The 16,860-nt window shown below is 38.1% G+C and overlaps 1 protein-coding gene across 15 annotated transcripts in view; it reads left to right on the forward strand.

Annotated features, from left to right (window-relative positions):
- vav2 (vav guanine nucleotide exchange factor 2) overlaps positions 1 to 16,860 on the forward strand; it is a 213,041-nt gene that overhangs the window by 140,278 nt on the left and 55,903 nt on the right. For all 15 annotated transcript variants that reach the window (XM_085165892.1, XM_085165895.1, XM_085165893.1 and 12 more), the window contains exons 3-4: positions 4,181 to 4,239; positions 13,746 to 13,814. In XM_085165892.1, the coding sequence (XP_085022018.1) occupies positions 4,181 to 4,239; positions 13,746 to 13,814 (128 nt within the window). The remainder of the gene's footprint in view (positions 1 to 4,180; positions 4,240 to 13,745; positions 13,815 to 16,860) is intronic.

The raw sequence follows: 16,860 nt of genomic DNA on the forward strand, positions 1-16,860 counted from the left end.
GTTGGGGGTGCTGATTAAAGGCGAGATCATGGTTTCGGGGCTTTAAAAACCTGCAATATTACTCCATCATGTGACTTGTATTTTCCATATTCCTAGAGGGGCAAAAGAGGCTTTTTTCTCTAGCGAGCAGTAGAGTTAGGATCCCCCAGGGAGTACAAGATGAGAGGGGAATTAATAATGTGCGCGGACTCAAAGGCTTTGACTGAACTAAAGGATCAGAAGCGGCTGAAGAGAGTGTATTAGAGGTAGAATGGAAAACAGAAACATGGGCAAAGAGAAGAAAGTAAGAGAGACTGACAAGCAACCTTTGAGCAAAGGCTGGAAGCAGTAACCTTATAAAAGAGATAAAACAAGTCTGTTTCATAAAAAAAATGAAGGAGAAGAAGAAAAAGAAAGGGTTTTAAAAAGACCAGCTATTAAAGGGATGCTCCCCTGAAGTTATCCTTTCAGTATCCCTTGTATTCCTTTTATAGTCCTACAGCTTTGTGATGTGTTGACATCAATAGTGAAACAATAACTGTACATTAAATAGATTAATAAGAAGCATAATACTCATTATAAGCAGTACATGAGAACAGTTTTTCATTCCTTCAGCTGCCCTGAAAACAGATTGCAAATTAGCATTTCTTACCAAAGCTAGCGTGAGTCACGAGCTGCCATGGCTCCGAGTACTGAGAACATATTTTTCGTATTATGATGTGTGAAGCCAACATGAACTAAGAAAAGAGAACAAACTTCCTCATGTTGAGGAAACTTGAGATTTAATATTAATAGACTTTACCCTGTGATGTGTGAAAGTCACGCTAGCATGCTCAGTGCTGGCACACAATCTCCTCAGGCCACACGGGCTCTGGCCCTGCTGTGACCTCTCTGGCTCGAAGCCAGTGGCTCTGCTATCCTTTGAACCTGGGCAAACCTGGCTCGAGGCACCTGTGTTTAGCCAGATCTGAGTGCAGCTGATCACGGCAGGCAGCATGAAATATTAATTGCTATTAAATGCCAAGCGCGTACACCCGTTCATCCTCTTGTTTCATTCGCATTTTACATTTTTGTCTTTGCTCTGTCTTTAAATTTTGTCATCTGTCTCTCACCCTTCAACAAAGAATATGTAGGCTCATAAGACCAAAAAAACTCTCAATAATGATGATGGGGCAGTTTGCCAGATGCGTTCCCTTCCTGCAGCATTGCCAAGTGGGCAAAATGCCACCAAGCAGCACAATGGATTTATCCTCAGTGATTTCTTAAATACCCTAAACACAGACACCTGAAACAAAGACACATAGTAATCTTTCCTATCTACTCCCTTGCTTCTTTCCACATCTTTATCTGTCTCTTTTTCCTTTTTTGCCTCCATCTCTATTTACAGTAAACAAATAGGTGTCAAGTTAAAACAAAAATATTATCCCTTAGTCTCTTCATAAAGGGGACCTTCACACTATAGAAGCCATACTGTTATCTTTGTAGTCTCTGAAAACTCAATCCATAGTTGTTCTCAGTAATCGCTTTTATCCTGTAAACAAACTAACACTGTCCCGAATGCCATTTTTAGGCTTTTTGGTGATAATCAGCCATAATAATTGAAGCTTTGCCCTTTGCATCCTGCAGTCACAACAACTCGTTTCTGATTATGCAACCTTGGCAAAATCACCAAAACACCGTATAGATGAGTAAAAAGACAATGGCCAGATCTCTAACAAGCTGAATATCCATGTGGAAATTTCAGCAAAGAAGCAAGACATCTCCACCATCATGATTAAAATACTAAATTAGGGATCTTTTAAAACAATGCTTCTGCCTGTCAGTAGACTGATGGAGACATTCAACAGCAACTTGAATTGAAGCTGGTCAGGCAGCATGTGGTGGCCTAACACTGCAGTGTCTTTCCTTTAATTTCCTTTAATTACTAATCTATATGTAAAGAAGGTATATAATGTTAGACTGACCCTGTGTTGAAACTATTAAGCACGACAAAAACACTCCATTACGCAGGTCTTTAGCAGCTCAGAGAAATAACCTCTTATTATCTGGTTGAATAAAAGGATTCCCCCTCTAGAGTGGTTTGATGTAAATGAATGTGACATATATGCACTTCGTGTAACTGATTATGTTAAAGACAAGAACACCTTGAATAGAGAGAGTGGACAACAGCACTTCAACACAAGCACTCCACAGCTCGAAATTGATGGTCTTTGCTTCATAACAGCCATTAACATGTGCTCAAGTTGAATGTTAAATACTAAAGGCGTTGAGGTGCCACATTGTGTGTTTAGAGAAGAGGGAATCTGATGAGATGCTGTCGATGGCACACCTGCCAAAGAACAATTTTGTCCTCCCTGTCGAGGAGACATCTGGCATTGCCACGGTGTTACAACCCGAAATACACCCAGGAGTGGGTAATGAGGCATAGGAGACAGGGGGTTGTGTTTTTTTGTGTGTGAGTGTGTCTGTGTGCGTGCATGTGTTTTGGGGCGGTGGTCCTCATCTTCCTGAACTAGCCTCTGTAGGGCCTGCAAGTGCACCATCTGCAGTCCTTAGCTGTAAGCCCACTTGCGTGTGACTCATAAGCAGCAACAAATCAACTTAAATGCATGCACAGACACATTTGAGCGTTTAAAAATAAAAAGCTAATAAGTATGGAGGCTTTACAAAAAAAGCTACCAGCCACCTAGCCGAGGCTCTGCACCGCATGTCTTTGAATGTTACTATTAACATGGTGGCCTGCATTATGTTTACACACAGTCCTGTGTGGAGCTGCATACGCATGAGAGGGGTTGCTAAGAAACGCTCAAGTAATGTTCGATAATCACCCTCAAAGAACAGAGGAGCTGCGAGGAGTGTGTTTTGTTTAACTGCAGCATATACGATGTAAATGCGAGTGGCTCTTCCCCTCTGGTGTCTTTTACTTTTCTTTTTCTGTTGTTGCCTTTGATTTTTTTTTCTTTCTGGAGCCTGTCTGTTAAAATCCATCGAAATGGCCACAGACGATCAATCGCTTACATCATAAATCATAAGTCTTTCAATTCTGATTTATTATTAGAATAATTACGTGGTGCATAACAAGAAACAAAAATGGAACACAGTATAATGAAGCCGTCTGGAGCTGCTTTAGTGTTAGACGACTGCTTTCGACAATATTATGCAGAGATTCAATGAAGGTGTCTTAATGGTGAATTCTTAGTAGCATATCAGAATGTATTGCAAGAAAAGGAGATAGCTGTAAATGTATGTGATGCTTGTGTTTTACAGAAAGTGGTGGATACAGCCTTGTACATTGGGGGTAAAGGTGTAGCGGTATGAAAACAAAGCATTTCACAGCCAGCTGGTAAAGTTTAAATTCAATAAATAAGTAAAGTTTTATCTGTAAAGCACATTTCAAAGTGCTTCACAACAAAATGCCATAACACAAAAACAAAAGTTGAAATATGGAGCACTGTGCTAACTTTTCCTCTGACACCACTGAAGTGGTAAATGGACTGGTTCTTATATAGTGCGTTTCTATTCTACTTGTATACTCAAAGCGCTTTATACAACATGCCTCAATCACCCAAGACTTACCATTTTCTATCTAGCATTCCTACACTTTCACAGTCTGATGAGAACATCACAGAGAAACTTGGGGTTCAATATTTTGTCTAAAGATACTTCAGTATGTAGACTGGAGAAGCCAGGGATCAAAACCCCAACCTTCCAGTTAGCAGATGACCTGCACTACCCCTGAGTTACAGTCATTCTACAAATGCTCAAGAGAGGATGCTTATGTAAAATAGGGAGCGAGGAGCCCGTAGGCCACACGTTCCCATATCTCAGATATGTTGTGCTCAAGGACACTCCATAAGTCAGTGTTTAGTAATATGGTTTACTACTTAGTGAAACGTATTACTAAGTAGGCTTGTTGTAACAGAGTTGTTACATGCAGCACAGAGACTTATGGCTGATTTTCATGGAATCAAATGTTAAGGGACACGAAACTGGTTACTGGGAAGTCAACAAACTGGTTGTGTTCTGGTATTCAGTGTGATCACAGACTTTTAAGATGACATCATGAGTCAGTTACTGTAATCTGTGGTTACTGTAACTGTAACTGAATGTTTAGTTCATTAGAGGTCTTCAAACATAAAAGTAAAGATGAAAGAAATTTGTAGTTTAATTGTTCTAAGTTTCATGTCTTTGTTTATTTCAGGTAATCTCCGCTCTGTCGAGGATCTCCCACCACAGCATTGCACAAATCAAAGGCATCAGGTATGAGTCTCATTTCTCTCTCATTTGTCTTTTAGACAGCTGAAGCACTTCCAAATATCAGAGTCAAAGAAGCCATTTGGAACGATTCCACACTTTCTTACCAGCCTATTTTAAAATAGATGTAGCTATTAACGTCTGCTGCTCATTTGAAATTCAATTTACATTTTAGGCAATTAGCAGCAGCATTCAACCTCCACATTATCATGCAGGACAGAAATGACTGACAATACATTCCCATCTGTCACTCAGACAGCGCTGTGTCGTTCGCAGTCAGAATACTTCATTCCATGCAAGAGTAGTCATTTTTAGTCTCAAGTAATGGCGAAGTTGAGAGAGTTCTCCCCATTTATTGGAATGGGCTCCTAAGTTCGTCATTTGCTTGATCTGCTTGGAGCTCGGTGGCTCGCCGGCAACACATAAAAAGACATTTTATCTGTCTGAGTAATGAGTTGATGGAGCACAGCCGTTAGGAGCTGTGCCAGGAAATGAAGAGAGGGGAAGGAAACAGGGAGCGAGAGAGTGACAGAGAGAAAGCAGGTCCCCTGACATTAATAAAGGCAACATAACCCGCTGACTGCTGGCTAATTCACTGCTTGTACATGCTGACCATTTTGCTGTGAGGTGTCAAAATCAATGCTCATTTGACCTTATTGTAAATAATAGGACTTTTTATTCTCAACTTATTTTACTTTTAGTAACTTTTCAGTTTTTTGAGTTTCACTATTTTTGGAGTGTTTGCCCTTTAACTGATTGATCAGCCACCACAATGCTAAAGTCACAGTTCTAGATAGTTTTGGAGGTCGTACCTCTTTTCTCTGCTATAACTGGGACTATCGTAGATTCTGTAGCTACGTTTTTAAAGACAAATTAACTTCTGCACTATGTCTTTTCTTAACATAACTGTGCCTTTGGGTGATGTAGGCATGATGTGACTGATCCAGACTTTAGTCTACTTTAATATAAATTTAACAACGGCACTTTGAATACACATGCTTTATTAAACTTTACTTTTGTTTCAGTGAAATATGAAAATATTCACTACCGTCCCCCTTAACTTACTGCAAGGCATCAACCAGGCAGTGGATAAATACAGAGGGAACCTGAACAGGATGAAAAAAACTATTACAAGAGAATAAAATTAAGAATCGATGCATACTCTGAATTATATCACTTCAGACGTCTTACTGTAGTCGTAGTGCAAAAGCAGACAGAAAAGAAAAGCTTGAAAGGTAAGCAGTAGGTATTTGCCTTTAGTAACCCAGAGCTGTTTGGTCTAAAAGTAAGTACTGACCTCTTAGTCTACTCCCCAAAAACAAATGAGAACTTCATCACAATGACTAAAAGATGACTTTATTAAGTAGGGTCACATTTCACTGTTGGCCAGAACAAAAGAATATTGATACTAAAGAGTACACTCATCTAAATCCTAAGGGAATGTGTCAGAAGAGGAATGGCATAATACAAAGTGTTGTCTTGATAAGTGGCTGGAAATTAAAAGTACTGCTAAGATGCTTGTTAAAATTCAACAATGTGATCTATTCTCAGAACAGAAAATGACATTTTTAAACTTTTGCAAAGATAACAAAGAGTTAATTGTTTTTAATATTATTATTTTATTATTTTTCAGTTAAATAAATTATCACTCGAGTAGAAGTCTTTTTGTTTCTCTCAAGCTTTTTAGAAATATTTCTTAGTCTCGATTCTAAGTCAGCGCTTTGTTTTTGTCATTAGCATTGTGTCATATATTTAGTTTAAACAAGTATGTATATATGAATATATTTCTTATCCATGGTAAATTTGTAGAATATAATGACTTGAAAAGTAATTATTGAAAATGACAGTCACAAGAACATTTCAAGCTTCAGCAATGAGGAGTGCATGCAAAAGCAAGTCACATACTTGTGATGTGCTTTTACCTTTTTATTTTTACAGGTTTTTAAGCTGTATCGATAAGTGTGGGTAGGATTTATCGTGGCACACTGTTTTCACTCCCTCAGAGCTAACACTTCAGACCATCTCTAAAACCGAATAGTTAACATTAAAAAAAGAAAAGAAAACCCCAGAATGCAGAAAATTAATACTAAATGCTAGCCGTAGATGTGGTGACTTAAATTTACATTTCACAGGTGAGTTCGAGGTGAATATTAAAATGAACTATCAGAGTAGCAAACCATTGATTTTTTTTCCCCCTTAAGTACGGCACAAACAGGGGTTTCATCAGTTTTGTCATTTAAAAAAATGTAATAGGTGACTCAATATTAAGAAAAGACATTAAGGAAAAAAAATCATGACAAAGTTCCTTTCATTATTTGACTGGGTTTTGACTTGATATATTTGGACTGAATTAGTTGTGCTACACACAAACAAAAGCAGTGCATGAAAGGTTGTTTTAGAAATTGGATTGAGAAGAATATTGTGGAATGGAGGTTTTTTTTTTTTAGAGAGCAATTTCAAAGCTCTTTTCCAGCTTAGGCTCCTCAGATTGGAGGGCTCGATGTCCAGATGGTAACCCCACAATCTTAAATGTGCATGCACAGACAGCACATTGTGGCAATGCATTGAACTGTAGACCGATTGGAAAGTTCCTCATTGTGTTAATCGTTTGATAACATTGCCACAGGCATGACTTTGATTTTTGTTGAAGCATATTGATCTTGTCTGTTCGCTGTAATCAGAGCTCAGTAGTTCATGTCTTTGTTTCTGTGTCAGCATTCCAGCCAGAGTCGGGCATTAAGGCTTTATTTCTCCATGCAGACACATAATTGCACAGAGATGCACTCTGGATAAAATCACTCAGTATTTCACACATTTCCTGGAACCAGCTGATTTTCCTTTGGAGTAATTTCTGTCTATAGTCACCCCTCATTTCTTTAAATTTTGGAAATTGAAAATAGGTGCAGTGATTTATTGAACATTTAAACATTTATGGAATTTACTGACTTTGTATCATTCTAACAAGCCTGAAAATTTGGTATGACCACCTTTATTCTTCAGCATATCCTGAACTCTGTTAGGGAACCGTTATTGTATATCCTCTTCAGTTCTCCATGCAACTTGAAGGACATTAAGTGCTTTTATGTGTTTTACATTTTTAATGGGACTTTTCCACATTCATTATTCCATTGATTTTGACAGTATCCCCAACACCACTGACTGAAATGCAGCCCCAAACCATGACAGAGCCTCCATCTGTAGACACTCACTGTTGTATCTCTCCTCCATACAGACAGATCAACTGAAGGGCTAGCTGTATCTCTCAGGTCCTGTGTCAGGTCTTTACTGGACATTTTCCTATTTTTAAGAATATGGCATTCACATACTGTTCGTCTGTTGTAGATACTTTTTAGGTCTGCCACTTCTTCTTTTGTCCTTCACTCGTTCACTTTATTCAGACACACTGCACACCGCACTGAGATTTGCCAAATTTTGACTAATAGCTCTTTAAGAACCTTGATGAAAAAAGCATTGTGGTTATCTGTGGCATTTTTCATAGATTCAAATGATGAAACAGGAACAAATTCTACACATAACAGGCAATTTAGCAAAGAACAAAATCTAAAATGTGATGATGCATTATTTTAACCCTCTCCTAAAACATATTTTTAGCACTAAAACCTTAACTGGTCCCCTTTTATTTTCTATTTTACTCTGCTTGCCTTCATGATTGACGTTGTCTTCTTCAGTAACAAAACTACAAATCCTCTTTTTTTTTTAAGCCTCATGTTCTCATCTTTTTGTGTGTCATACGTGTTGACCTTGGCTTTCTTGCGGCTTATCTGCAGTATAAGCCTGCATCATCCTCTGCCCTGTTGTCACCCCCAGCCCCCTCCAGACAGCCACCCTACCGCCCACACACACTATCCTCAGCTAACCCTACTGTAACCTTCAACCCGCTTGTGCTTGTGTCCTAATTCATCACTGATCCCTGCTGTTTGAGTGTACAGTATCTCCTGGCCTCTGAGGGATCAGGTCATAGAGTGTGGGACACCTCAGATCACCACATAGACTGATCTGATCAGGAAGCTGACATAAAATAATGATCCTCCAGTGTGATATTGTCACAAGCAATGTATTTACATTTGTGAATGTTTACTTTTTAAATATTATAGTGGCTTCATGGTGGTTTGCACATTTGCCTAACAAGCCAAGAAGCCCTGGTTTGATACATTTTTTTTAAAGATTTATTTATCGTGGTTAATCATAGCAGAAGTTTGAAAACTGAAAGTTTTATGGCTTCCCTCCAGGCAGTCACAAATATTTCATCAGATTTACCCAAATTCTTTCTTCAGATCACCAAAACCCAAGTTTGACTTGAGTTAATTAATCAGTGTAATAAACAAAAATAAAAATCAGACTCTGTAATCATCGTTTGAAATATGCTACATGCTCATGGATAAGCATTCATAGCTCGAAGCATAAGAAGGAGCTTCCCTGAAAGAAGACTTACAGAAAAATATAGAAAAATTGCGAGATATGCTAAATGAAGAAGCAACTGAGACCAAAACTAGACCATAACATTTTTAATCCTTTGTTTTGGGTCAAAATCTGCAAAATGAGGCATTCTTTTGGAAGTTTCCTTTTAAATTCAAGGCATGATACAAAAGGTTGGAAAAAAACTGCTGTGAAAATTTGTCCAACATTCTCCCTCTTTATATGCAGATGTAGATCCTTTAGCCAGTCAGCTATAGGGACAAATGACAGAGAGAAGAGACAGAGCAGGTTAACAAAGATAATAGGAGGTGTGTGTAACAATGGCAAAACAGCATAGTTGCTTTCTAAATAAGGAATTGGTGATGACATCTCCATCTCTGCTTCCTGAGAACTGCATTAGAATATCGATGTATATTCTATGATAATTAAAAATCTGAAGAATATGGCTAGCTAGCTTAGTTTAGCATAAACGCAGAACAAAGGGAAGCAGGAAGTTCTTGCATCTGTCTAAAAGTAACAAAATCTGCCTGTTGACAAATGTATTAGTTTATGAACTTATCTATTGTTATTTAGGTTATAAGGAATAGTAAAGCACACTTCGTCTGTCTTTCTGTGCTTATTTTGTGCCCCTTTACACCACTGAACATCACCCTTATTAGTACACAGTCACCATGTTGCATGTCCATTTCTGTTTTTCTTATATACCATTTGACTGTACTGCATGTGCTAATTTCTCTGTAAGCGCTGTGAATCCAACTCACAGAAAAAAAAGAAAAAACCCCTCCTATTCACATGCTGATTGTACACACTGCCCCTCTCCAGGAAATGAAACTGTAGCAGTGGGTTTACAGGGAGAATGGGGAGATTTATAGACAAGCATGGTACAATAAGTAGCAAAGTGCGGAAGCTTGCTGGAGCTCCAGCGATTTATCGACCCCTGCAGAAATGAAGCCGTGTCCTGGGACATGAAACTGCTTCCATTGCTGACCATTTGAGCTGCTTTCACACACAACACCTACACTGTTGTTCTGCTGTTTGACAATAATGGATCAATGGGACTGGCTCATTGCGGATTTGTACAGGACACCTGCACTAACAGTTCCCATTACACCAGAAGAGTGTGGAATAAATTAGACATGATCACAAAGACGTTGGGGTTCATTACAGTAATGTAATTCAGTGAGAAAGGAAGAAGAGCTGCAATGTGTAAGATGAGAACTCTGTGATTTATGAAAAATGTTTAGTAAGAAAAACAAAAACACAAAGCAAAACAATGCTTATTTTGTGCTTAAAGAGATTTTTTACCTCTTGTGGTTTGACCATGAGATGTTTCAAATCAAATAACAAAAGCGACTATAATATTTACACAAGTTGAATCATCCAATTCCTCATTCACCTGCAATGAATTAAAGTTAAAAAGCATTCAAATAAATAAAAAATAAATACCTCACTGGTTAAAAGTAGGCAAAAACACATAAAGACACCGAATTCATTGGTTATACATAGCTACAATTACAAAAATACTGAATCTCTTTTAGTCTCTTTTCAAAGTATTTTTAAATGAGAAAAAATATAAATATAAAAAAAAAACATATAGTATACAGTGCTTAACAAATTTATTAGAGCACCTCTTATTCAAATAAAAAAACAACAACAACAAACACAAGACAGATATTTTAGAACTCTGGGAAAAATGTATTTCAAACCAAAACTTGCAGCAATTACTGAACTGAATTTGTGTTTTTATACCGAAATTTGAGTCAGAAATGAAAAGTCAAAAATGAATCAAGCATAACATAAAAGCATTAAGACTAATTTTTCTGTTCAGGGATGCAAAACTGTAAAAAAAAACCAAAAACAAACATAACTGCTTTCACAGTAACTTCATGGGTAACAACAATAATTATATTTTAGCATTATAGATACATTTGGGTTAAAGAGGTTGCGGATACTGGTGGGTTAACCATTAAAGAAACATATAATATGTTTCTTGTAATTACTGTAAATTTAGTGCAGCTGTGACATAAACGTTACGTTGGGTGATGGTCTAATAACATTTGTAAATTTTTATATATATGTATGTGTGTGTATATATATATATATATATATATATATATATATATATATATATATATATATATATATAAAATTCTACATTTGATACATCTTTTCATCATATATATGTATGCTTAATAATGAATTTCTTCCAGGACAAACATTGCATGTAGGGACTCCAGGTCTTACTGCTGTAAGGTTTCTTCTTCTATTTTCTTTTTGGATAACAACAAAAAAAATGAAGTAAAATGAAAAACATCTGGACAGCTGTGATGAAGCTCATGACTCAGTGTGGATGGCCACTAACTAATGATTAGACTACTGCAGATATGTGATGCATTCACAGGCAAAACTAAAATTAAAAATATATCTGCAAGCAAAAAACAAATCTTTAACATTTTCTAAACACAAATTATTCACCAGCTCCCATTAATGTGGTGTCCATTGCATTTTTACAATTTTGGAGTAAAACAGTGAAATGAGATGAATGATGCAAGAGTCAGTGACATGAAATTGTAATCATTTTCCAAAGGTAATGTGCTCCTCGATTAAACATTTTCTATGAAGTCTGGAGACCAGTTGGTGCTGAATTTTGGGGCAGGGGGAATAAAAGCCTTGCATTCTTCCCCCTCTAAAACCTCTGTTTAACATGTAGCAGTTTTCTTCACCAGGGATGCGCTCCGAGGCTTCGCTTTATTTGCAATGAGATTAGTTTGAGCAGCTTGAGAAGGCGAGACAAAGACTGAAAGCAGGTGTCGCACTCCTAAAGCGTGAAAGTTGGAAACCGTGCACATAATCGAGCCCCCCCCCCCCCCCCTCCCTTCTAGCACTGAATAGCCAAGAGACAGCTCATCAGAGGTGTACTGATGAAATTATGAACATAGTTCAATTGTACCTCGTTGCACCATTAAGAGAAATGAAAACAGCAGCACCGGACAGAGCTTGGCTCCGCAAAACAACACAGAGGTGATAGATACGAGTGCATATCTCCACAAACTACTATGTAATTAAATTTTGCCCTGCGGGACTCCATTAATAACTTATAATATAATGCACATTTCATTGGAGGGGGCCTTCAGATGTGGGTGTGTTATTGCACTCCGGAGAAAGCGCCCTGTGTGCTTCATAACAGTTAGCGAGAAGGTAACATAAATCAGATGAGGCAGTTTTTTGTGTTAGTAGTACTTGTAATTGTCTTTTGAAAATATGCGTTTTAATAAAGTTACAGCACTTAAGCATGGAACAGTTAGCAGAATAAATAAACCAAAGCGGCTCATGCAGTATTGTGCGTGTGTGTTAGTTGACCTTTGACTGTTTAGCTGAGCATTCATTACCCTGATGGCTGACACATTCTAATTACACAAAGGCTAATTACTGGTGTCACACATACACACAGCTTTACAGAGACGCAGTCCACTTCAGTTGGCTTTTTAGGAGGGCATGGAACTGAGTCTCACTCTTCTGATCATATCATAGGATTAAACACAGTCAAAGCTGTGCGCCAATGGAGAGGAGAGTGATTTTATGAGAGCTTTGAAGGTCTTGTCTTGTATCATCACTGAAGAGTCCACATCAGCTTCCAGCTCACTTCTCAGTCTTCACAGTGATATTTTTTTCATTTGATTTCCCTTTTGTGCTCTACTCTAATTCCTAAATTCTCCCGCATGAAAATAACCACCACTTTATTTGTTCATTTACGACGAGCTGAGAAATACTTGACCCCAGATTTGGGAAATGATGCAGCAGTTAAAGAATTAAAAATTAAGTTAACTGAACTGAAAATGACTTAATAAATGTCAGTAGAGTTAACTGCTTTAATTCTACTCTCAGCGTTTTAAAAAAGGCAAACAGAGAAGTGAGGCTTATTGCCTCATAATTGTACAACAATACCTCATCACCACATGAACAGCTTTAATGTTGAAAGAGGAATAACATGCGATTCACCTGAAACTAAAATGCGATGCCTTACAAGTAAAATCACTTACAGTGGCATAAAATGGAGGTCCAAGGTCCAATTCTGGTGCTCTGCTTTTTCTGGGAAACCAAAAAAGAAGCCATGCTTTACTTTTCTAAAAGCTGTTATCATTGTATTAAAATAATAATAATAATTGTAGTATTTATGTAAGCTGTAAAACAACATGAGTGTTATGGATTTGAACTTACATACGGTTTACTGTTTGTCCTAGGGTATAGAGTGTGTGTAGTAATAATACACAAACTGTTTCTCTGCCATTTGTGTTTTGATGATTAGCACTGATCATGACCTCGGTGACTTTAATGGGTTTCAGTTGTACACAGCATTAAGCTAATAGGCTATAAACTGCAGCAGTCACAATCTGCTCTTTGTAAAAAAGGATATTTAACAGCGTTGGTCGTTTGAGATCTACACTGATCATGCATTTAAGAGTAAAGTTGGCAGAAATCTTGAAGATAAAGATATGCTGGTTATTGATTTAGTTGATTCTGCTACTCCTTTGGAGGATTGTTTGTTGACAGTGTTTGCAGGTAAGGGAAATTTCAGCATAGGATCAGTTGATTCGTGTAAGCAGTGAAGGTTGCATTCAGCTTGGTCATTTTTTTGTCCTTTACATTGCCCCTGAGGGTCCTTGACAAGCTGTCCAAAAACCCTGTGAGAGGATATATGAGCCACCTGCCTAGCCATCTGAAGAAAAAATAGTGTATTCCTTCCTGAATTCCTGAGAAGGTTGGTCGGTGGAAGATGGCAGATTTTTTTTTCTTTTTTTATCTGCCAGTAGCAGTATGTTGATGTGTTTTGACAATGTTGTTTGTGACTGATGGGGTCCTCTGTTGAATAGATTCTGCCCCTGTGCTGTTGAAATGATGGAGCAAAGAGTGGCAACCTGACAGATGTAACATGACGTTTCTGACTAGTTATTTTTCTACCTGGAACACTGAGGTGTTGCAATGATAAAGCATTTTGTACTCTGTCTCACTTTCTGTTTTTTCTTTTGTTTGTTTGTTTGTTTGTGTCTGCATATGTGTGTGTGCGTGTGTGCCAGACCTTTTCCATCGGAGGATACTGCTGAGAATGAGGATGATGTGTACCGGAGCCTGGAGGAGTTGGCAGAGTAAGTCTTCTTTTCACCACAAACTGTTTTTCGTCACCTAGGGGGACTTTGTGTTATTTCTCCGAAGACTTTTCCTAACCCTAAATGTAACCATGAACACCATATATCCTAGCAAACACTAACCCAGTCGAGGGTGTCCTACATAAAGAGTAGGACATGGACAACCAGGGGGAAATGTAGACTGAAACTGAGTTCTGTAATTTAGATTTTTGTGGCAAAGATGAACACAAAAGACTGATGCACTGATGCAACAGTGCTCACCTTTATTTCACTAAAATTAAAAGTTGACCCTTTTTAATTGCTAATCATTGATTATAAAGTTGGATGTGGGAGGTGAATTGTTTTGCACTTATGAAATGGCCACGGTCACGGCCAAGGTTTTACCCCGGGCCCACAAGTTTTGCATATTTATATGCACATATATTTGTATAGTGATGCCAGGTTCTTTTTAATTTTTTAGGCATTGTTTCAAAATATTCCGATTTATATAAAGCTATTTAAGTTTTTTCATTATACTTTTATGTTGCAACAGATCAATAATATACATTTTACAGTACTTTTTCAACAGCTTATTCTGCATCTACTAAAGTATGAGTGATATACAGCATATGGTTGTTTTTCATTTGTTCTTTACCCCCATTTTTATGTATAGTTTTACATTGTTTTTTCTAATCTGAATAGGCTCACATGAACCACCGGTTATTTAAAAAAAGCATCTGACTATGTAACAGTTCTCTACCTGTCGGTTAAATGTGACGCACCTCGCGAAGTTTAAAAGTGAACTGTGATTGTCACTTCTGCCAATTTCCTCTAACTGCTTAATTACACACACATAGAGCCTTCTGTCACTCTTCCTGTTGCCACGGTAACACCAGCATCACTCCAGGTTTAGCTGCCTCTATACCTCCTTCAGTAACGGGCTGCCTGGTTTGGTGCATATTAGGTGGGTTGGTGGGTTTTTCTGTCTGTGAAAGATGCGCTCAGAGTTGGCAGCGATGACAGCAGCCGCTTGACTCGGATTAATGGAAAATAATTAGTTAAAGGCTTTGAGAATGGTGTCATTCATCACAGAAAGATAGGAGGGAGGAGAGCGAGTTATAGAAAGGCGAGCATGCGAGCTATAGATATATGCCCGCTGAATACATAATCATCCTTTAGCATCTTCTCATGCAACAGAAGAGCAGGGCTAGCCAAAAAGGCTAGTAATGGATTTAATTCCAGATATGAAGCCCTGAAAACTTGGAACATGGGCTTTTACCATGGAAAATAAACTAAAAGGAAAAAACAGAAAAGAAAAAGAGCATACTGAGAGGCTGCTTTCCTTTTTTTGTTTTCCTTTTATTTAGAGAAGGGGTTTTCAAGTAGTGAGACACAGAGGGAGAGCCAAGGTGCACAGATATGGCGTGAGGTGAAAAGGACAGCATGGATGCAGGCTTTCTAAAAATAACACGGTGTGCTCGCAGATTGGCACACAAATTGTACTCCTTATCTAGTACAGAGCAAAGAACAATGGCAGAGATAAAAAAAAAAAAAAAGTTGGATTACAAATGACAGCCAACAAAGTGCAACAGCTTGCAGCAGGAAAAGAGACCATTATGCATGGCAGCAGCTATTTCTAACACCTAACATTATCATTAGGATCCCTGCAAAACTAATTGCAAATCAATAATTGGGTATGATTTTTGTGAACAGTAAATTTTATATATCAATAAACATTTATTTAAATAGAAAACAGCAGGAAATACTCTGTCAAACTGTCTGAACTGTTATATTGAGCCTGTCTTGTTTCAGTTTATCCACTTTGTGGGCTTGCCTCCCTCCAGTCTCTGTATTCATGTTGTGTAGCGTGAGCGAGGCTGGTGCGTTTCTCTCTGCACATTCTTCTTCATAAACTTCAATTCTGAGTTTGGGAGAACAACTTATGAATCATGTTTGGAGCCTACCTAAGAACTCCTGAGGTTCATCAGGATACCGCATGATTTTTAACCAGAGAATTTGAAAACTTGTGGAGTAATGCCATGAAACCCGTGAAACAATGTTTTTGTGTGTGTGAATAATAAAAAAAAAAGTCAATCTTATTCAATGCTCCCTGTGTTTACTGTGGTTCTAAATACACCTGAAAAGTGACAGTGGTGTGCACTGTCCAGGTTGCTGAAATTACTGCTGAAAGATGCGCTGGTTTTAGTCAGTGTGTACCTCAGTAGCAACAATAGCCCAGCACAGCAAACAGGCACAGGCGTTCCATTATGACACTTGTTATCGACTGCACTAGTGTCTTGCCTCTAACTTTTAACCTCCAAAATGTCCTTTCTCCACTGATCGGTTTTAGCCTCTGTAACCATGGCAGCAGGTTGAGTTAATCTTTTCTTTTTCCTGAAATGGTCAGTGGTGTTGTAACACTTTGCTCTTTGTGTAACCTGTAGGTCCAGAGGGCTGGGTCTTATTAAATTAATCATGCTGCTCTCTAGTGCAGCTGCTCTTGACCTTTTCCACTGAACATCTATGCATTTAGTTTCACCAATGGACACAAGCATAATTGATTCATCAGCATGTCCTTCACTTAATACAGTTGGACACAGTAGCACATAGGCCACGCTAGCAATAACCCTGCTCTCAGAGGCTTATTAATTAGTCTGAAATATTGATGCGCACGTAATTTACGACGGGTGCGTGACTGAACTGCGAGAGTGAGAGAGAGGACAGCGATAATCTTCCCGCAGTAATAATTTTTATGGATGTAAAACTATTCTGTGCAACAAGCATCCCAGTAGAGGAAAATAGTGCAATGGCAGGACATATGGTGTCATAAAAACAACAGCATGTAGGAAATAATACTGCAATATTGTCACCAAAAATATTAAGTGTGGAAAAGAAAAGCTGTGTGGGAAAAGTAAAACAGAAATAATACAGCAATAGAAATCAATAAAACTGCATCATTAAGTTTGGTGGGTGCTAACTGCGTTTGACCGATGTCTGTAAAAATGGATTTTGACTTGAGTTTTAAAAACTGACATTATGTCGGCTGAGATGAAATGGCTGCTCTGGC

This window comes from Neolamprologus multifasciatus, chromosome 7 (genome assembly GCF_963576455.1).
Source record: "Neolamprologus multifasciatus chromosome 7, fNeoMul1.2, whole genome shotgun sequence".
Lineage (NCBI taxonomy): Eukaryota > Metazoa > Chordata > Actinopteri > Cichliformes > Cichlidae > Neolamprologus > Neolamprologus multifasciatus.